Below are 21,509 nucleotides of genomic sequence, written 5' to 3'. Positions count from 1 at the left end.
AGCGCTTGTGACACAGTCTGAAGCAGCCACGCGGGACGTTTCGCGCCGCAAAGTGTCACTAAGCACAATCAGTTTAGTGATGTCACCCCGATAAAATGCGAAGATTGGCCTCATTGGATCAGCAAGTGATATTGAAGGTTTGATTTGAATCTTGTCTTGGGTGTACTGTACCGACCCAGCCTCACTCTATGTCGAGAAGACAGGCTTTAACGGAGCATCCTGGATCCCCGGCTCTCACAGTTTTACAAAGAAAGAGAATTGGCCTATTAGCCCGTCCGGAACCTCGTTGCAAAACTCTGCCGCTGGACGTCGGTCTTCTCATTTCGGCTATTAATTGGGGTCTGGGGGAGGCCAGTTGAGCCCTTCACCACAGACGTGTCACAAAACCTTTGGCTAAACGAACCACAGTGACCATAATGGCGGTCTACGAGTCAAATTCAAGATGCTCTGTTGAATGGAAAGCCATCTTGGTGTACTTCCAGTTCAACTGAAGCCCGTTTCATATTGGCTGCTCCCTTCTGGCGGTCAAAATTCAATGCATTTGCACGGCCTCAACATAACCACATGATGTGTGTCAATATCAATAATTGCGTTACTCATCGATTATTAGCTCGGGTCCCATCCCCCTTTGCTGCTAGGCTATTGCTACTGTTGGTGATGTCGTAATTCGTCGTGGCTGAGCATTGGAGTCCGTTGAGTAATCTAGCCCAAATGGGTTGTCGGCTCAGGGTTGCCGACTCAGCCTTAGCGGAAACAACTCCGCCCCTGACGGGGGTTTCTGCATTCTGATTGGATTACTGCCACAGCTGAATGAGCTGTCACGATTCAAGGGCACGAATTCCCCCACTCTTGGGAGACCATCGAGTTCAATTCAATTGTTAGCAGCGATGCGGAGTCTGGTCTCCCCTGAGTCGTTTCCCCGATCTTTGCTGGGTAATCTTTCATCTGCAATGCCGTAGTTACTATGCCAGATAATACAATGGGTTGGTGGACGGTCCCAGCACCCAAAGCCACTAAGTATAAGACAGCAATTACCCTTAAGCAAAACAGCTGCGCAACGTGACTTTGCAACTTATTCAACACAGAGTTTTGACAATACAGAGGGGTCGCAAATCCAACACGGCTAATTAGTCCAATTTTTGAGTAGTGTCGACGAAGATATCGCAAGTTGATACAGCACCTGAAGCAACTGGCAACCCTAGGACCTATAGTACAGTAATAAAAGTGACGATCTAAGCCGTATTTTACGCCAAAACGCGAGGTTTTTTATAATAAATAAAAAAATAATCCTCAAAAGATTTGAATCTTTTAAAAATCTTAAATATTAAAATAATATAAAATTTAAGTAATTTTCTATTTAGAATATCTTTAATATTCCATTTTATTTGCTAGTAAGTAAGTCATCGCTGAGTTCTAGGGTAACATTTCGGTGTAAAACCGGCGTTGGATCATCACTTTTGCCGACCCCCTGTAGCTTTCTGCATGTGTTGTGGCTGAATCTCACGTAACCCCGCCACAAGTTATAATGTGACATCTGTCCAGCCTTACTGAGGCGTCATATTCAGCAGTATCACTTCTCACTGCGGGATTTATTGGCACTCTTCTGAGACTACCGAGCAACGTCTGAATCACTGGCGGCACTGTGCCGCATCGCAGATATGCGGGAGGCTATACCTGCAACAGGGTTGTCAGTCGTCTATGAGCCAGAAACGAGCGCTCCGCTTGTAGAGTGAGCCACCTTGAAGCTGGGGGTGGGGGGAGCCTCAAAGGGCGGATGCTGACAGAAAACGAACAGTATCGTTTTAGTTCATGGTCTGAAAGGACACCCATATAAGACATGGACATCGTCTAAACTTGCACCCGTGCCTCCGAAGTGCCACGGTGAGCCTGCGGAGAGCTGCCAGAAGTCCGCTAGAGGCAAGAAAAGTGGACTGCCTCAACCGATATCCTGGTTCAAAAACAAGTCATCAGCCATGGATGAAGAGAACGAAGGGTCTGTAAGAGCCCTCTCTAGCAAAGCTCCTTCAAGCATATCAGATGGAGTCAACCATACACTCTTTTGGCCTGCCGACCTGCTTCCCAAGGAATGTCCTAAGGCACGGATCCTATGTCACGGCTACGATACCAAGATCACCAAGTACATGTCTGGTGCGACAAACAAGAGCAGTGTTTTCTCCCATATCAAGGACTTCTTATTCGCTTTTGGCAGAGAAAGGGTTCTTAACCGTCCCCTGATATTGCTTGCTCACAGTCTTGGAGGAATAGTTGTTAAAGAGGTAGGCACGCAAACCGAACAAATAGTAGCAGAAATTACTAACTAGCTTTCTTAGATGCTTGCAAGATCATCGGCATCAACGGACACGGACTTAAAAGATGTTGTTGAATCAACATCAGCAGTAATATTCCTAGGAACTCCTCATCGGGGCAGTCCTGAGCTTTCATCGCTTGGCGAATGGGCCCGCTCTATCCTCAGTGCTCTCCGGATGGACACAACCTCAGCGATCCTTGATACTCTGGGACTGAAAACAACCGACTTAGAGCGTGCACAGGAAGCGTTCTCGGGAATCTGGCAGACATACGACTTTCGAGTCAAGACATTCCAGGAAGGCCTGGGGTTGACGGAGGTGAATCTCGGCATCTTGGGGAACAAGGTCGTCCCGGATATCTCCTCACTAATAGGAGATGAAAGAGAGCGCGCCGAGACCCTCCAGGCTAACCATCTGGAAATGTGTCGATTTAGTGGCTCCGATGATCCAAATTATCTCAAGGTTGTTGGGGAACTTCGCTCCATGTACCTATCGATTGTCAGCCTCAACACACAGGGAGTCCATCGCAAAAGACAGATTGGGCGGCGTATCTCAAGGGTGAAGACGCCCGTCGTGCCTGATGTCTCTCGAAATCTTAACGACAATGACTTCAACAGGCTACAAGCGGCTTGCCTCGAGTATTTGTGATTTCCAAGCATGAACAGACGTCGACAAATGATTGGAATACCCATGATCCAGACATGTGATTGGCTTTTCCGCCATGAGACATACGGGAAGTGGTTGTGCCCTGATTACCTTGGGGAGCACGTAGGCTTGCTCTTGCTGAAAGGAAAACCAGGAGCTGGCAAATCAATCCTCATGAAAGAAGCCGTCAGTCGAAGCTCAAGGGATGAGGAGAGGTCCAAATATCATGTTGCGTCTTATTTCTTTGATGCCAAAGGAAATCAACTACAAAGGTCCATTGTCGGTCTTTTACGATCGATATTGTACCAACTTCTGCCTCACTACCTAGAGGAATTCTGAGAAGCATTGCCGATTTGCATTATGAAGAGAAGAATAGTGTCTGGGACCAGCCGGAAGGCCATGGACTGCACCAAGCGGACCTCGAGCCTTTTCTTAGAACCATGTTCTCTCGGAAGTTGGGTAAGAGAGTGCTCATCTTCATTGACGCTGCTGATGAGTGCGACAACCCATGGCCCCTAGTATTCTTTTGGCGAACTTTGACAGACTTGTATTCAGTTACTGGTCAGCTGAGTGTGTGCATCTCCCTACGGCATTATCCCGCAATCACCGTTGTCAACGTCTCGGAAATCATAGTAGAGCACCACAATCGAGGTGATATATCACGATATGTAGATCATAGGTTTCGGATTGGGCCTGCAGAAACCGAGTCTGCGGGCCAATGGAACTTGTTGAGAACGACGATCCTTGAAAAGTCCGCGGGTGTTTTCCTGTGGGTAGTTTTGGTGACGGATGGAGTCTTGAAGAAGTGGGATGAAGGAAAAGGCACCAAGTATCTTCTCGGGTACCTCGACACTGTTCCGAAGGAGCTGGAGAATTTATTTGCCAACCTGGTTCAATCGCTCGTCGTGGAAGATAGGCAACTGACCACTCGCCTCTTTCAATGGGCCATCCTATCAACCCGGCCTCTTCGTTTACACGAATGGCATCATATTTTAGCATTCATCAGCTCTTCAAAGCCACCTTCTTCACTCGAAGAGTGGAGCAATTCCTCAAATTTCACCGAAACCGACGGACAATTGGAACGAACAAGCAAAAACATTTCGGGAGGTCTATTGGAGGTTGGCCCGAGGCGCCTCGAAGAGCCATGGGGTAATGATGAGGAGATACTCTCCATGATCGCTGGAGCAGGGTCTTTGGACTCCGAGAACGGAGGACCTCGTATCGTTCAAGTGATACACAAGTCGGTGCGCGAGTTCTTCTTGAAAAACAACGGATTCGGTTTCTTGGACCCCAGCCTTGTGACGAATCCCATCGGCAAGGGTCACATCTCGCTGATGGATACCCTCTTGGATTATATATCAATCACCGAGCTGGACATGCTAATACGAGCTCGAGGTCCAAGGAAAGACGATGGTTCTTCCCATGCAGCACAATCGAAAGTATCAGATATGCCTGACCCTGATACTCGCCCCCAACCAGCTGACCCTGGGCAAGTCCGTCGCGCCGCCAAGCCATTTGTTGACCTTGCCGCAAAGGAACCTACTGTGATCGACCTCCAGAGTTCACGTCCTTCGAGCAAACATGAGCAGATTCTCAAACATCTCAACTCTCTCACTTCTCCGGCCCCCAGAAAGTTCTCCCTCGTGCACTTGGACAAGGATAATGTACACGCGGACGCCATTGAAGATGTTGACGGCAACTCATCAGATCGAGACGACCCGACTAAAGGAAGCGAAAGAGGCAGCCTAGATAGGATGTCATTCCAGAGATTCTGTGAGCTTCACCGTCAATGGTTTACTACTTCAACGCTTGAACAGAACGACCACAAGCCAAGTTTGGGTACTGAAGCATCTCGATCCACTTCGGCCGTCCCTCGAACCCACAATTGTCCCGACAGTGGTTCTTCAAAAGGCGCAGTTAACGATATAAGCCAGAATCTCGACACACAGTTGAGGCAGACGAGCTCTCGCTCTTATCGCATGGAGTATGTGGATGCTTCCCGAGATTCGCCTCACGGCTCCCCTGTTGTATTGCCGGGGAGAAAAACAGACGCCCGGAGCAGAAAATCACGACGAGCACTACAAGAACAGAAAAACGCTACGGCTTTCAAGCAACTAAAATACTCTCCCGTACCTACTGCTGATGCTATTGTGAATCAGTGGATAGGTATGAGCGAGGTGGCTGACGGGCAACAGCTCAGGGAAAGCCATTCTCCATGCACGTCTTCTCGACTCCCACCAGGTTCACGTCGTTCTATGCTACTGGAAGATCATTTTGCCCTCTTGCCTTACGCCACATTATCCTTTTCGCCCATGCTCAAATAGCAAAGGCCGCAAGGGCAGATCTTGCTCCTATATTTAATCGGTTCCAAGCAAAAGATATATGGAGTCGATGGGTGGCGCTTAGGGAAGATTTGCCGCAATCAATCAGCTTTCCGACATATCTTTCGGTCTATGAGGGTATTAATTGGACTGGCGAATCAGTCCTCAGTGATGATGAGGATTGTGAGAACCGTGGCCCTATCGTGGAGAATCGACGGAGTTCGTTCAGTGTTGCAAGTTTCAGCTCTGCGGGCAGTTTCAAATAATGCCAACAGAGGTTTTGCGTATAACTATTTCATTAGGCCGTTTTATGACGAGTTTTGCATCAACTCCAGACTTTTCTTTTTTCACTTCATGCCAACAGTAACTCGTATTAAGTAGTTTAGGATTAAGTCCATAGGACATCAGTTATTGAAGTGGTTAGTTTCGACGGGCGTTCTCCTTAGCCATCGATATTCAATGCATCTGCTGTACCATGTGTCTAGCCGCAATCAACTATGTGGGTAATCGTGACACATCAAACTGAGCTTACATAGTCGTTGGCGTTTTCGTTCCGGCCAATATAGCTTTTGCATTCAAGATTTCCTAGGGTTTTTGTGTTAGTACGCCGATCCATATTCTCCCATGAGCGTGAGAGCGATCGATCATTCATTTTCAGTATCACATTGGCTGCTTTTCTTCAAGTGATACGAGGCAGTTAGATTAGGTTCTGTCAGTCTAGCTTGTATCTAGGTTAATACTGAATCTGCCACGGCTTCAACCAGCTTGGTCCTGGTCGAAGTGCGCGGTGATGAGATTCCGGCACTGGGGGACGATCGTCAGGAGTCACACACCAAGGACATAGCCCCGTGTTGCCTCAGCTACCAAGTCACTGAGCTTGCTGATAGGGCTTATTGATATACTCTCATAACTCGCACGTCTTCGTGCCATGGGTCATGAGAAACCGTGCCCCCAAACCATCTCGGATGTCATCGAGACCTCAATTCTGAAACAGAGTAATGCATCCTTGCAGACTATGGCGGTTGAAATAATTAAAATATTAGATAGAAATAATCGTAGAGTAGTAGGCCATGCCGCTCCTTCTTGCTAAATCATTCCTTTTGCCCCAATGCCACATCGCACTGCGTACTGTTCCAACTGTCGCTCAGTGATGCTTTGCGAGACCAGTAGGCTACGCTTGTTCAGCCGTAGAACTAAATGCCGGTTCGTTCTTCCGTCGTAGGCTTTTATGCCGCGGATCAATCTTTGTTAGGGGTTTACGATTTAGCCCAAGAGATTCCCTTGACCTGAGTTTTGTCCGGGGAGAAGAGAAAGGGAGTGCAGTGAGAAGATGAGGGAGACGCCACGGGAGAGAGGCCATGGGAGAGCGGGGAGTATATCAAGCAATGCTCGACACTAGTTATTGGAGCATAGTCTATTCTCAATGTATAAATGCTAAAATGATTTCTAAGTAAATACAAGTGATGCAGAAAAAAGAAGGTTTGAATCGTGTAGCAATGGGATGCTACCTTTGGCTTCAGAATTGGCGGCACGGTGCGCGAGTGATGGGAGGCGCTCCCGCAAATGTCACGTCGTCATTTTTAGCTCTCTAGAAACCAAGCTTGAAGCCGCCCCAGTTGAGCTTGGTGAACACTAGGTCGGGGTCGTACTGGTCTCGAATCTGTCTCATTCGGTCGAAGTTCTTCTTTCCATAGGCGGGGAAAGGCTTCTGCCACTCGCCAGCGTCGCCCATGTAGACGAAATCAGTGCCCAGGCCCTTCGACATGTTGATCTCGTGTTGGCGTGCGAGCAGAGACTGGGCCCAGGTGGTAACTCTGAGGTCATCCTCAGCGCGAGCCCACGAGGTAGTGATTTGCCACCCTTAAAGATGCGTTAGTTCAGCTAGGATAGAAAGGAATAAGTTCAAGGTTGTTTGTAAATACATACAGACATAGGACTGGTCATCCTCTAGACCAAAGGTATTTCCGATACCGTTCGTCTTGGAAACCGTCATGGCAGATCCCGGAGAATTGTTCAAGATCAAGGTAGGGCGGATGCCTTCGACATCAGCGACATCCTGTATGGCCTCAATCCAGGCTTGGTAAATCTCGTAGAGACGGTCGGCATCGGGCTTGACGGTGTGATGTCCATAATTAACGCTGGTAGCAAGAGTCAGCTGAGCTCGATGACAGCCAAGAGGGCCAATTCTCACCGGAACATCTGGTTGGGGGATTCGAATTGCGAGTGGAAGTTTACAGGGGCCGTGACGTTGTGGACTCGGCTCACAGCGGGTATAGCGGTGAAGTTGGCGAACATCGAGGGAGGGGACTCAGTCGTCTCCTGCATGCCGAAAACCTGGGGCGTAGCCTCCTTCGTAGTGATGTTGTAGTTGATGTTGATAACAGCTCCAGCACCGACGGTTCCACCATTTTCTGAGAGAACCATGTCGCAAGATGCCTTGATGAAAGCTGGGATAGCAGACATGTTGAACTTTTGAAAAGTAGTACTGACCAAGGGAATGTTGTACGTTTTGAGGACAAACTTGGTGACAATGCCGTAGTTGCCGGCGCCTCCCTTCAACGCCCAGAAGAGATCTGGGTTCGAGGTTGCGTTGGCGACGACCTGGGTACCGTTACCGAGGACAACGTCGTAGCTGAGCACGTTGTCCATGGTGTAGCCGTACTTGTTGAGAAAGTAGCTGACGCCACCAATCAAGCTGAGTCCAGGCACGCCGATTGTCTTGAGACGACCACCGATGGTGTACTGGCCGTAAGGCTCCAGGGCTTGATACACGTCAACCCATCTGTTACCCGGTCCGACCTCGATATTGTTGTCGTTCTCGTTAACCTTCAAGCCACTAAGTTTATTCAAGGCCAGGAGGACTCCGTCGTTGATGGTGTTCGCCCCCGGGCACTGAACAAGCACGCTTGATTAGGGAGTGTCTTGCGTTAGAGTGATTTTGGAGGTGCTTACAGTCATGTGGCCACCACCCTTCACGGCAAAAGGAGCATTGCAGGTGTGGAAGATCTCGACTGCCTTGGCAACATCGTTTGCACTGGATGGCATGTAGATGCAAGCCGGATTAAGATTGGATCTCTTATCCCAAACATTGATGCGCTGAGTTTCGTAGGCCGTCGAGTTGGGAAACAGGGTCGAATTCGATGCGGCGCTACTGAGTTGGGTGCAGGCACACCGAACGCCATCAGTTACCAAAAGGTCTCGGCTTCCAACGTAGACATGCCGGCTGCGGCGGAGCCCGCCCACAGAAAGGCAGGGAGGACAAGTGAGGACAGCATGGTTCCAAGGAAAGACCTTATCGTGAAACGACTTGCGGTGGGAGAGATTGATGAAAGATGGTTGTGAGATTTCAGAAAACAAGAGACTCCAAGGGGAAGTATTCTCTCTTATAAGAAGAATTTATTTGACCTGGCCTGGTCAGTCTCACCGATACCTACGCACTGTCGCAATACCGCTACGGCAAAAGGTAATGATCACCCCTTTAGTCGGTAGTATTATTGTAATCTATATTTCCGTCTGACACGCACAAATGGCTGACGCAAAGCTTCGACTGTTTCTCCCCGATCTTCAATCTGTGGCTTCTTAGTCTCCACAATCCACACACCAGAATACGATAAACCTGCCAGGGGGCTCAAAATCCGCGCACTAGCTGCGTCGGCATCTGTAGGGCTGCGAGATAACTGCTCGGCAGTTAATCGTCCCTGTCAAGGGCAGATGGCCAATGTCTTTCCGAGAATATGATGATCGAATGAACAAAGCGCTGAGATCGCCCTCCGTTCTATACTACGTTGCAGGTTCATCGGGGCCTTCCGGGGATTGACGCCTTTCGTCAGATCTGATCGTGCCAATGTCATCGCTTCTCGAAGCTCGCGTAGATGTGGTGGCCGGCGGGCGAAGGCAATGAGGGAGAAAAGCAGGCTGTGACGACGGCGGCCTTAGCGTGCCATCCAGGGATTCTTTCTCGAAAATAATGATACCACCATTCCTTACCTCATGTTTTCATGCTGATCTTCTTGATATTGGCAGAATACGCGCCCTTACATCTCAGCGAAGATGCTTAGCCTTGGATGTGATGAGCACCATGATATCATCAACGTTGAACGTCAGTCCGTCTTTCAGCCGCTCAACCATTCATCAGGCATAGAGGAAGTTACCCTTAGCTCTCATCTGTAACTTTTTCATTATCCAGTCGTCAACTACACACAATCAGCACGTTTTGACTACAGCTCAAAATCGATGCACATCGACGGATCCTTACGCAGCTTGCTGTTGGCTTCTTGGCGACTCTCCAGATTGTTATCGAACTTGGGTACCGCATTTATTAAGAAACCCTTGATGTTGGCGTCCGCGTGGGCGTCTATGTTGATGGCAGGCCATTATTTTCGACGTTGTTTTGAGAGAGGGTTCACAAGTCAGGTTGGGCTGGCAACGACGCGGGCACTGAAGTTTGGCCTGGTCGTATGACATAAACACCAAGTGAGCAGCTGTAACAAACATACTCATTATAAAATATTATAATTATTTGTGACGCAGAATCATCCAACTACCTTGCGCTGCGACGCTTGACATGCTTTTCCGGGGCCACGATTACTTGATCAGGTTTCCGGCCTCCGTCGCTTGCCTCTGATGCCCTTGCTTGTGGAATGAAATAAAGGCTAGTCCCCTAAATATTCGGTGTCCAAGATAAACTGACTAATCTAACCATTGGAATGTTCGCCTTCTACTCCGGTCTACCTCTGCCAAAGCCCCTACCCGTCCCCCAGCCCCTGCCTCTACCAAAAGTGCCATTTCTTCTTGCCACCATTTCCTCTTCTAGCTTAATCAAATGATTCCTATTGTTCTCGCGGATTTTTCGAGGTGTTTCCCCTTTGAAATTGGGCAGATCCATAGCCTCAACACTTCCAGTCTTCTCTAGAATCTGCATCATTCGATCCTGTGCCCTATTCATCTCGTCTGCTCTAATCTCATACCCTGGTAGTATGATTCTTCCTTTCCCAGCTTCGTGGAGAGGTGTGTTTCCTTTTTCATTCTTCAGCCAATAATCAGCTGCATTCCCATGGCCCAGAAGAAACTCTACGGCCTCAAGATTGTGCAAATGCATTGCCGCATAATGCAAAGCGGTGTTTCCAGCTTTACCGGTATCAGTCGTTCTTGCACCATGCTCCAACATCAAGGCTATAGCAGCTGCATCAAGGGGCTTCCGGTTGTGAGGTCGAGAACATAGGCTATGCAGCGGTGTTTCTCCCCGGTTGTTTCGCAAACTTGCATCTGCGCCTTTGTCACATAGAGCTTTCAAGATCTTTGTGAACTCCTGACCCTGATCGCCATACTTCTCGGCGGCGTAATGCAAAGGCGTGTTCCCTTCATTGTCTTGGACGTTAATCACTTTAGGATTCGTCACCAGGAGGAGCTCAATAGTTTCAACGATTCGCTGAACATGATCCGTGACGATGGTAACTTCAAACATGGGGTTTGTTGCGGCCCAGTGTAGAGGCAGGCGTCCCGAACTGTCGGGTTGGGATACCATATCTGCAGCGTCAACGTCGCTGCTTCGTTGATCAAAGAGGACTTTGATCCCATTGGAATTAGCATAAAGGCTACCGACAAAAACTGCCGTGACACCCTCAACTTCGTCCTCTGGATTGGGATACATGTCAACACTATGCTTTGGTGTTGTCTTCAAATGAATGTCGGCTCCTCCCTCGATGAGTCTTTTGATTAGCTCAGGACGAGCCCAGCGAATGGTCAAGGTGAGTACAGTCTCGCATGGCTCTTCCGATTTGGGTTCGCACAGGAACCAGCGAGTAGAGACGACATCGCGAGGACATGCACCTCTGTCAAGCAGCAGATGCATCACCTCGCCACTCCTATCGAGGCGTTCTCGCTCCCAAGCTGTAAACTGAAGCCTCCCGTCGCCACACAGAGATGCGGCCGCGGTTAGTGCGGTGTAATCAGCGCCGTCTCTTGCGTGAATGTCCGCATATGACGGTTGGTTGTCGAGGAGGAACCGTACGACATTGGGGCAGGCAGAGTAGGATGCGACGTTGAGCAGCAAGAAGCCCCGGTCGTGAGGAGATGGTACCTGCGTAAAACAAGAAGGGTAATGCTCCAGGAGAATCCGAAGGGCATCGGCACTCCCGCTGTGGGCAGCAATCCAAAACACATCTCCCCCTTCCGGTGGTCCATCTATAGGACTCAGAAGGAGAGGATACTTTTCCACATATTGACGTAGGAGAGTATCGTCATTCCGACGAATGATTGTTCTTAAGAGAGACCCATATTCGGTTTCGTAGAGGACAGTGCCGTCACTATCAATCAGAGTCATGGGGATCCGGCCGGGCTCTTCCTCCCCAAAATATTCGCGCTCATGGAAGTTGCGGTAAGGTAGGGGCTGTGAAGTCATAGTATGCGGTATTTTGCGAGGGTATAAGGAGAGACGAAAGGTAAAAATGGGTGAGGCTGACTTGAGGTGATGATTCACTGACCCTTTGGTTCCTCTGATTCCTGCTCGACTTTCAATATCGTGCAGAGAGCAGAGGACACAGCTAACTCGGAAGATGACCGGACCTTGAGCAATATTAATTAAGCAGGGGGCTGGAAGTGGAGGCTGGAGGGGACCGGCTGACGATCTGATTTGCCAGTGTTGATTCCCCTGGGAATAATCTTGGCCCCCAGCCCACTCTTTTCCCTGCGAGGGGGTTTTGCCATAAGTCTGATTGTTATTATTCTTACACCGTATTATATTAATCAAGCATCAATCTACTAGCAGTGAGTGAACCTTGGTTCTTTTTTTGTTTTGTTTTTCTGTCTCACGAAAAAATGCTGCGAATTTACAAGCAACCGACAACCCGTTTTTTTTGTATCTTTACCCAACATCATCAGATAGATCAAAGCCGTAAAGTAATTTCAAACAATAGAGACAACCAGTTAGTGGTACATCCAGCACCGGCAAATGACAGTATATATCTCAAACCCAATACAGGCATAGTGATGAAGCCAGAGACCAGCCTAGTGTCGCTAACTTTTGAATTCTACGAGTAAAAGATATCCTCGGTAATGCCACACTTTTGTGTGATGGATCAACAACTGACGCCATCCTTAATGTAGTGCCAGCGGTGCATCCATTGACTACTCCAGACTTCATTAGGCTATAGATGCACTGCTTCTCTATGTGCAGGTTGCCGACGTAGCAGTCGTCCAAGAGGGAACAACTGTCACCGAAATTAGCGTGGGGCTTGTGACGGCTGTTCATTATGATGATGATTTCTTTAACGCCACACGCACACGTAGGTCTCGCCAATCCGTCGGGCGGCAAAATGGCGTACTAGACTAGCTAAACTTTCGTATACGGACTGGGGAAGACCTGTATATCGGAGTAATCCGGTGGGCGACCTGGTGACTTCCGTCCTGAGTCTGGACATTGGGTCTAGGGTAGGCGCGGATCGTGGGGCTCACGCTGTCCAAGCAGCGATCAGGACAATATTTGAAGATAATACGGCTTTGTAGGCTTTAGCTGGGCACGTAAGTTGACATTCCCTACTTGATTTGATTTATTGGACGATATTTTGAGTAGTGGCGTATGGTATCGACCCAGTAAATTGGCCCTGAATCCTTCCCCCGCTCATTGCCTTCGGGCTTTTTAATACCTGATAATTTAACAAATCTAAGCCTTGTATAGCTTAGGTAGCTTTAGTCCAAAAAATCAGGGCCAATTTATTGAGTCAATACGGCATCCAATTTAAATTCGCCTCAGGATTCTGTAGTGGCGTATGGGCGTGGTCTGCCTGCAAGATGGGCGGTTCTGGACAAAGATACGGATCTCTAAGATTGGGTGTTCCACAACATTAAAGTAGAACGTGTCCGACTCAGTCCACGTGCTTTTAATCTTGATACGATGGCCCTTCTGGCATACTTTATTGAACTAAATTGAGTGCCTGCTTGTCGACCAGCCAGCCGTTCTCAATCAGATCGTGGGTCAGCTCGTACTGCCAGGGTGTGCGGATGGGCCAGGGCATATGTACTGTAGTATGGACCCCCGCCTTCGGGATATGGGATTCTAGAAGCAAGGATCATATTTTTAGCTGCATCACGACAACGTGGTCCGCGGGGACCGGCGCTGTGTTATCATCAGGGGGTCGTTATCCGGAAGTAGCTCAGGAGTGAGTGAGCCGGCACCGTTCATGATATATCTACTTCGCTCAACCCTCAGTCACATCACATACACGCCTGTGAGACTGCCTTGTATCCTGTGGTCTAGCCGACTTTGCAAGATCAGTCAACCGATAGAAGGTAAAGGGGATGGCCACTGAGTTAGAGCATAAGCGACTGCAGGGATTTCTTCACCACTAGAAAAGCACAGTCCGCCTCAGACAACAAATTTAGTACCTGTCCAGATCACATTCACAGGATCATACCGAGTCCTCGGCGGGCAGGAAACGTAGACTCACGTCACCTGTTGCTAGACTTCAGTAGATTTCTGACATCTGGATCAAGCCGTTGGTGAAAGTTTCCGAGTACCGGTATTCTGGCCACCAGAGGGCAAGTTCCAGCCCCCGACAGGCCGAGATTACAGACAATGCAGCCGAGAAAGCCGCATAGCCGGTTGACGAATAAAAGCAAAGAAGCACAGGACTGTGCACAAGTCAACCGTCCCTTGCATTGAATCAAACAGGGGCCGAGGGGCAAAGAAAGCGAGCAAACTCAATGGTCCACTTGTACTCCGTAACTTACCGTATCCGTGAAAACTCGACGGATCCGGGCGCCTCGCGTAAATACTCGTCCCACCTTCGTCTGCCGATCAAACAAGATCTACGCCGTCTCTGTGGATTTGCGGAATGCAGTTAGACCACCCCAGTATTCCATGCGGCGCTAGGCAGCCCCGACCAGCCGAGATTTTAGCTATGGAGTACGAGATCCAGGTACGAGGTTATAAAAAGTCAAAGGGGTCAAGTACGAGAGGACTAAAACTAAAGGGTCTTAGTCACTTGCTGGGCCAGGAACTTTTGGTCACACCCCTGCATTACAAGCTCGTATCACCATGTTTACAGGACGTCATGATGTCAACAAGTTCGGTTCATCGGTAAGGCTTTCAGTATAAGACCCCACGACAGCCCGAAAGCAAACAAATCCATTCAACAACTGGAAAAGGACTCATCACCAACACACCCACTCTCTCAATCTACCAACCGCATCTCCCACCATCCGACCCTCTCCAGACACCAACGTCAACACCACTACACAACGCAAAGATGGGTTTCAGCACTCGAGTTGCCCTTGCCGGCTCCCTACTGGCTGCCAGCCTCGTTGAGGCCACCCCCTACTATGGCAACTATGGCAGCGTCGCCAACACCACCGCTGGCCACGTCGTGTACACTACCGAAGTTGTCACTGCCCTGACTACCTACTGCCCTGCCGCGACTACCCTCACCTACAACGACAAGACCTACACCATCTCTACCGCCACAACCTTGACCATCACTGACTGCCCTTGCACCATCAGCAAGCCTGTCGCTCCCACAACCTCTACAACTCCCAAGGATGAGTGCGCTGAGGGTTGCTACACCGCCTACAACAAGTGCCGCGGTCAGCCCAATGCCAACATGGCTACTTGTGCCGCTGGGTATGCCTCTTGCCTGGGCTACAACCCCTTCGGCGGTGATGGCTCTTTGATCACCCCTACTGCTTGCTCCAAGACGGCCAGTGCTACCGGCCCTGTGTACACCACTGAGGTTGTCACCGCCATCACCACCTACTGCCCTGAGCCCACGACTCTGACCTACAACAACATGACCTACACTGTCACCAAGCCCACCACCTTCACCATCACCAACTGCCCCTGCACCGTCACCAAGCCTTCGGTTCCCACCAGCGCTGTCCCCACGAGCCCTGCTGCTACCTGCCCTCAGATGTGCACTGATGCCTACAACAAGTGCCGTGGCCAGGCCGGCGCCAACATGGCCACCTGTGCTGCCGGGTATGCTTCGTGCCTGGGCTACAGCCCCTTCGATAGCAACGGCTCTCTGGTCACTCCTACTGCCTGCTCTGCCGGCAGCTCTGCCACTCACACTGTTCCCGGATCTGCCACTGGTACTGCCCCCGTGTCCGTCCCCACGACTCCCGTTCCAGTTCCCGCGAGCGGCGCTGCCGGACTCATGGCTCCTGGAGCCATTGTTCTTGCTCTTGGTGCCCTCATTATGGTCTAAGAACTGGTCGGCCTGAAAGGTACAAGATCCAGACTGGACGCCGACTCTGGAGCGAAGATGAGCAGCCAGCAGGCTTGTTGGTACTTGATATCTCTTTCTCTTGTCTATCACATATGTAAATCCATCCAGGCTTCGCATGTCTGTGATGGCGGTGTATAGAATTTTACTTAATATTCGACTGTATAGAGCTACGTCACTATTTTTAATCTACCTTGGATAATGCACTATTGAGTGCTGACAACAAGACTAAGCAAAATGAAGGAAGAAGAAGTCCATTTACTTAGAGAGATATGGCCTTTTTATGAATATATTATTACACATTCTAAGTTAGACCCCTTGAATCTTTCCGTTAACAGGAAAGCTATTCTTGTTGTAAATCTAAAAGCTGTAAACTGATTGGCAGAGAAGTCTATCAGAAGCCTCATCAGATACTGTTAAGCGAATGGGAAGATCAAAATAGAGTAATTCGACGATTCTCAAGACAATTCGTGATGCTATTTGTACTGAAACCTGCTATGCCGTTGTCGACATCAAGCTTTGTGTCATCTTTTCCAACAGAATTGCCATCAACATTCCCAACGGCCGACTTCTCGTTTTTAGGTCTATTATTATCAACAACCTCGGGTTGATTGTACAGACAATGAAGAGGAGAAGACTTTCCAATACATAGACGCTGATTGAAATCTGTGACCAGGAATTTTCAGACATGGTTGATCGCTGCTACCACAAGTGTTTTCTGTTACAATTCCTAATCAGCTAATCATAATTAGGCTAAGTACACTAAGTACTTCCTACTTCTTATAAGCACACCATCATCCACTAGATCCTGGCCACCAGCCCCCAATGCCACTGGAGCTACAGAATGTATAGGGGATAGCTTGGGGATGCTGTCACAACCTCTATGTGTCTCAGGTAACTGACAGGGTACAGGGATGTAGTGTTGCTAGCGCTTGGACGAGACTTCTGAAAGGGCCCTCCGTAATAAGACGAGCAAATCCCTACATTTTATTCACAATCTACAATCAAGTCGGGGAGGTGCTCCGCTTAAGTCAGTGCGATTCGGAATACCGAATTTATTTATTTATTTTCCTCCTTACTCCCTTGAGCCTTTGAATCGTCTTCTGTAGTCGAGAAGGGTTGATTTCAGTAGGCCAGACTTTCCCACCATTCAGCATAGTAATGGCAAACATTATCAGGCGGCTCAGTCGCAATGCTGTTCTCCGCGACTTAGCAGCCAGAAATTCCTAAGCCGAAGATAGGTATGAGTAGTAGAAAGGCAGCTGGGAAGAATTGCAGGATAGGGTCAATTTTCTAACACGCTTGTTCGGGGGTTGGGTGAGAACTTTCTTCGCACAGTTTTCTCGCCCCAACTCACAGCGTCACAGCACTCAGCCTGGTCTTCCATCTCCATTTAGCCTCGACCTGTTTCTTGTTTCTCGTCCTCATTACAATTCATGACTCACTTTCCCAGCACTAGAAGCACCTTAAACCTGCGGCTTGAGTCGTACGTGACAATGAGCAGATTCCTATTCCTAGGTACGCAATGGACGTGGTCAGAGGTCCAAGTATCAGCTCCTGGCACATCGTCTTGTGCACACATGAGCGGACCCCCAGTGACGGTAGCCCTTCACGAGGGAGCTTTTCATTGTTTCGTCGGCATGTATTGAAATCTAGTACCAATTCCCAGGTGGCCACGATTGCCTCTGTTGTAGTTAGCGATGCCGCCAGCAGCAGAACAGGTCTTGTGCAAATTGGTTCGTGGATCTGAATTGAAGAAGCCAGGGGTGCGAAAATAAGCTACCGGGATACCGCGAAACTAAACTGCTTCATCTGGCGTCAGCTGGACGTGCGCGACATTCCACGCTTGATTGGTGACCCGAGGAGCAATATTGAGCTCAAGCCCAGCGATAGAGTCCAAGGGCCCCAACAAATATACATGGAGTTTATTCTTTCACAATTGTCTCTGCAGATAAAGTAAAAGCAAACTGTTTTTGTATTATGATACTTTTCTTCACCTCCAACTAGCATACTAAATCAATATTAGATTCAAGTTGAAACCTCCTACACTTCTGTTCTTGTAACTCATTATCCTGTGTCCTTGATTTAAATGACGTTCCTGACCTGGATAACACCAGGCGCTGCGAGAGTTTTCCCAACAACAGCATCGGCCGATGCAAAACCCTTGCCAGTAGTGAGGGCAGCGTGACTGAAACCTGCCATGACATTCTCTTTGTAAGGGAACTTGGCTTCCAATGTGACCTTGTTCTTATTCCAGCGAACATTCTCGGCCTTGACACTAATGGGTAGCTGCTGGCCGGTAGTGTAGGTGATGTACAAGTTTTCGGGTTTGCCATAGTAGTTCTTTGCAGCCTTGGAGCCCTTCAAGTTCGCCTCAAATTTGAGCGTCTGATCCTTGGGCGCCACCTTGGCAATGGGGCCTCCGTTGACCAGAAGCGAGGGGAAGATTGGGAGTTGAATATTCTTGATATCCTCCGGGCATGAGCCAGGCACAACAAACAGTTGCAGAGCGGACCAGGCGAACGCGGCAGGAACAGTTGTCAGGAATGGAGACTCAGAGGGGATCTCGCCGAGGTGAATGCGGTAGAAACCATTTTGTTCACCCTCTTGGCCAATGACAGATGAGACAAGGCGGACAATCTCGGGAAGGCCTTCTGAGGAGAAGATGACGTTGGCATCCTGGAGAGCTCCAAGGACGACTGCTGTGAATGTTTCTGCAAGGAAGATGGCGTCATCGAGTTTGTTCACTGGGAACTGGTACTTGCAAGGCGACGGAGCAAACTTTCCAGCTGACTTCAGAATTGCGAGGGCTCCAATGGCATGTTGCTTTTCTTGCTGTAGGTGGTGTTAGTCGCATGAACATCGATCATCGTCGGTGGGTACAAACGTACAGCTAAGATGGTCCTGATAATCTGCTCAGACTCTCCGCGCTCACTTGATGGCACCTCATATCCTCTCACGCCTTGAGTGATATTGTGGAGCAGAGAGCTAAAGAACGCAGTCTCGAAGAGTTCGTTGAAGGCAATGAGTTGGAAAGCGGTAGTAGAGCCGGCGCCCAGAGTCTTGGGTGGAGCAGCGCCGGGTAACTTTCCTAGGGCTTGGAGGGCGATCTGCTTCTCTTGAGCATCGTTTGGGAAAGGGAAGCCGTCGCCTTTGGGGATGCCGAAAGATCGGGGAAGAATGCCACCGAGGGCAGAGCCGAAGAGGCCAGCTGAAGCAATAAGGGTGGACACGAGCATGTTCGGAGAGGTTAAGTGTATTGTTTGCAGTTTAAAGCATCTGATGGATACAGATATTGAATACGGCTACTGAGCAGCTCTTGATCTTTATAAATGAGAGACAATTGTTTCCAATGTTTCGGAAAACGGCGAATTGAGTTCAGTACAGACAACCCTTTCGGCACTCTCCAGCGCATGGTTGGTACATTCATGCTGACGACATGCATGCAAAGTGGCTAATAACTCGGTGCGATTAATTTCAACAATTCCCTCTCGAAATGCCGTGGAACTGGCTTGCGTGATCGATCGTCCGGAAATAGAATTCGATAGTGTAGAGTCAAGATCGTCATAGATCGGGGAGAGAAGCTGTACATCCATTGCCATGGAGGGATTTCACAGAGCTGGGAGGCCGAGACCAGACCCGAAAAAACACAATTACTCAGCCTGAGCTTACCTGCGACATGAATTGAAGCTTGCTTTTTACATTGCGATTCCATGTAACGATGAAGGTTGTTCCTAGATCGTCCAGCCCTTGCAGCCGCCGTATCCGTGTGTTCCGGACCACAAGCTTTCGAGGATGGGCGTGTACTACTTGCGGCTAGGCAGACTGGAAAAGAAACCGGAGACACGGAATTTGCGGGGAGGCGCTGATCTGGAGGCGTCATCAGTCTTAGTCCTAGTCACTAAATGAGATTGCCACTTCACAACCGCCACGGTGCCGTTCTGCAGCCCTGCTCTCAAGGTTCCTTCCAGAAGATGGGGTAGCATCTCACCCGGGAGCTGGGTCATCCGTAGGGCTAGAGCCAGAATCCTGCTGTGAAGCTTCGCGTCAGCATTGGGCGGGATATTCCAGCTGAAGCCCAACATGCAGGCCGAAACTTTGGATGATGTCAGAATGTCGCCATGAATACGAGGTTTCACCCAACTAATGGACTAATGTAATCAAATTACCGAGCCCGCAAATACGAGCTCAAGCATTTAGGATTCCGTGCTCGTTGTGGCTCCATACGTTTGTGCGGGTAGTATGAAGCTCTCCGAGAGAATTTTGATCGTCGCCAGTGGTAAATCTGTACAGGAAGATGCCACGACGATACTTCGCTAGTACACCCCGCTCATCCAGTCAAATACAGGACCAAATATGCAAAAATTATTGCCGGAGGGATCAGTAAACATCTCTGTATTTAAAAAACGGCGTCTCTGCATTGATGAACGTCGTATTGCAGCTTGACCTATTTCAGTGCACACTCCTTAGATTGTCAAAGTAACATACAGTGTGGCTTGAATTTTCTCTCCCACCGCCAACCGAAAATTGCCGCCGCATGACGCCAACGGGGGCTTTGACCGTCTCGATTGGCATCACCACGACGACGTTTCACATCTAGGTGTCTACGAACGCACCGACTGCACTACAGGGCCTCACGGTGGCTCTACGTATTTTCAAATTGCGCCCTAATTAGCAAACTAATGGAACACATTACGGTCTTTGGAATTGACAGTGGGGAAGGGAGCATCGGTAAATGAGCGAATTTGCCTCCATCCGCACTCTTGCGATGGTCCAGCTCGGCTCATCTGCAAAGAGGACCGAGCCATCCGTGTGCAGCCTTACGCACTAAATATAAGCCCGCACAATCTTTGAAGAGGTCCGAGCAAAAATCGAGGAGTAAACGGCGTCGGCAAAATCCGGCACTTATTGGGATTGCCCTAAGGGCGCGAACCTCCGCTGAAAGGTTGTAGTCACTCTAGCCAATGCCACCCCTGCTTTATTCGGTCCAGGTCTTTTGTCAAATGCGTGTGTCTTCAAGCAGCCCGTTGGCATGGACTCCAGCCCAGGTTTGTAGCTTGTAATTGTGAACGTTGTAGCGGGAATGCTCGTCAACACAACAGGCATGTGGGCCATGCCTCGTGCCGGATGGTGAAACATTACACCCATCCCTTGCTGGGCTGTTTCAGGGAGGCCCATGTGTCTCATGTTTCCGGGCTGGGAATCTGACTGTCTGGATAGTAGGAGGAGTAATGATTGCCATCATTGCGGTGTGCAGGCTGAGTTGCTGGCAGCTGGCTATGCAATAGCGGGAAAAGCTGGCTTCTTACAGTAACGAGCTCCCTCGCACGTTATTGGAGGCGTTCCGGCGTAAGGTTCTTCCATATATATGCTCATGATTTTGCCATTCAATTCAGATTCCATAGACTCGGGAGCCAAGACAGGCCTCATCTAATTTGGGTTGGGTGCCATCAGCGTCGGTTTGGCTTGGCTTCGGGTGCCGGAAGTGAAGGACCGAAGCTTGGTTGAAGTAGACCATGTGTTTGAGATGAGAGTGCCGACGAGGAAGTTTAGGTGCCATTGATCACCAAGCCAACTTTAGCCCGACAATTCCAGTCAAAAGAATTTGATCATAATTTTCCAGTAGTCTTCTCTGCCGACTCTCGATTGAACCAGACATCCATCACAAGGGGCTGGTCAACTTTACTCAAATATCACACTGTGAGATAACCTTCCGCCAGATTCTTCCCGAGGACGACGTCTTCTTAATGCTCTAGATATCCAGCTTTTTTAAGCTTTTAGGCCAAATCAGCCCGCACAAGGGATTTCCGGGATGCCTCTGAAGTATGTGACCTCAAAAGACATCACGGTAATCAACCGACCAACAGGGTCATCACGGTCATCCGAGTTGTCTCTGGAGGCCACGCTGTCGTTATACAATTCGTCTATAAGACTGACACCGAGACCATGCTTAAAATAAAATACAAAGAGTCATTATGATGCATGTCAATGACACCAGACCTCAAATAATATGAAGATAG

General features: G+C 49.2%; 5 protein-coding genes across 5 annotated transcripts; 2 read left to right on the top strand and 3 right to left on the bottom strand.

Moving 5' to 3' along the window:
• Nucleotides 1-1,554: 1,554 nt before the first annotated feature.
• Nucleotides 1,555-5,538, top strand: BGZ61DRAFT_522020 (uncharacterized protein; the record flags this gene model as incomplete). The annotated part of the gene is made up of 6 exons (XM_046252522.1): nt 1,555-1,729; nt 1,796-2,276; nt 2,331-2,804; nt 3,006-3,223; nt 3,280-5,117; nt 5,147-5,538. The coding sequence occupies exons 1-6, from the start codon at nt 1,659-1,661 to the stop codon at nt 5,536-5,538; spliced, it is 3,474 nt and encodes a 1,157-aa protein (XP_046098457.1). The 5' UTR covers nt 1,555-1,658.
• A 1,322-nt stretch (nt 5,539-6,860) lies between these two features.
• BGZ61DRAFT_483543 (FAD binding domain-containing protein) lies at nt 6,861-8,547 on the bottom strand (the record flags this gene model as incomplete). Its single annotated transcript, XM_046249505.1, has 5 exons — nt 6,861-7,132; nt 7,199-7,410; nt 7,464-8,164; nt 8,225-8,420; nt 8,462-8,547. 5 exons carry the CDS (start codon nt 8,545-8,547, stop codon nt 6,861-6,863), a joined length of 1,467 nt encoding a protein of 488 aa, XP_046098456.1.
• Nucleotides 8,548-9,795: 1,248 nt separating this feature from the next.
• Nucleotides 9,796-11,798, bottom strand: BGZ61DRAFT_460979 (ankyrin repeat-containing domain protein). The gene has a single exon (XM_046247083.1). The coding sequence runs from the start codon at nt 11,670-11,672 to the stop codon at nt 9,990-9,992; it is 1,683 nt and encodes a 560-aa protein (XP_046098455.1). The 5' UTR covers nt 11,673-11,798; the 3' UTR covers nt 9,796-9,989.
• Nucleotides 11,799-14,242: 2,444 nt separating this feature from the next.
• Nucleotides 14,243-15,795, top strand: BGZ61DRAFT_592454 (uncharacterized protein). The gene has a single exon (XM_046256727.1). The coding sequence runs from the start codon at nt 14,518-14,520 to the stop codon at nt 15,469-15,471; it is 954 nt and encodes a 317-aa protein (XP_046098454.1). The 5' UTR covers nt 14,243-14,517; the 3' UTR covers nt 15,472-15,795.
• Nucleotides 15,796-17,574: 1,779 nt separating this feature from the next.
• On the bottom strand, nt 17,575-18,728 carry BGZ61DRAFT_537799 (uncharacterized protein; the record flags this gene model as incomplete). Its single annotated transcript, XM_046254580.1, has 2 exons — nt 17,575-18,324; nt 18,381-18,728. The coding sequence occupies 2 exons, from the start codon at nt 18,726-18,728 to the stop codon at nt 17,575-17,577; spliced, it is 1,098 nt and encodes a 365-aa protein (XP_046098453.1).
• Nucleotides 18,729-21,509: the final 2,781 nt, after the last annotated feature.

The sequence above is a fragment of the Ilyonectria robusta genome (assembly GCF_021365365.1).
Source record: "Ilyonectria robusta strain PMI_751 chromosome Unknown BGZ61scaffold_25, whole genome shotgun sequence".
In the NCBI taxonomy this organism is placed as follows: Eukaryota; Fungi; Ascomycota; class Sordariomycetes; order Hypocreales; family Nectriaceae; genus Ilyonectria; species Ilyonectria robusta.
The sequence above is the reverse complement of the archived record's forward strand: the minus strand, read 5'-3'. Positions and strand labels throughout refer to the sequence as shown.

Coding starts and splice junctions, on each gene's coding strand:
- BGZ61DRAFT_592454 (XM_046256727.1), top strand. CDS start 14,518: ATGGGTTTCAGCACTCGAGTTGCCCTTGCCGGCTCCCTACTGGCTGCC.
- BGZ61DRAFT_460979 (XM_046247083.1), bottom strand. CDS start 11,672: ATGACTTCACAGCCCCTACCTTACCGCAACTTCCATGAGCGCGAATAT.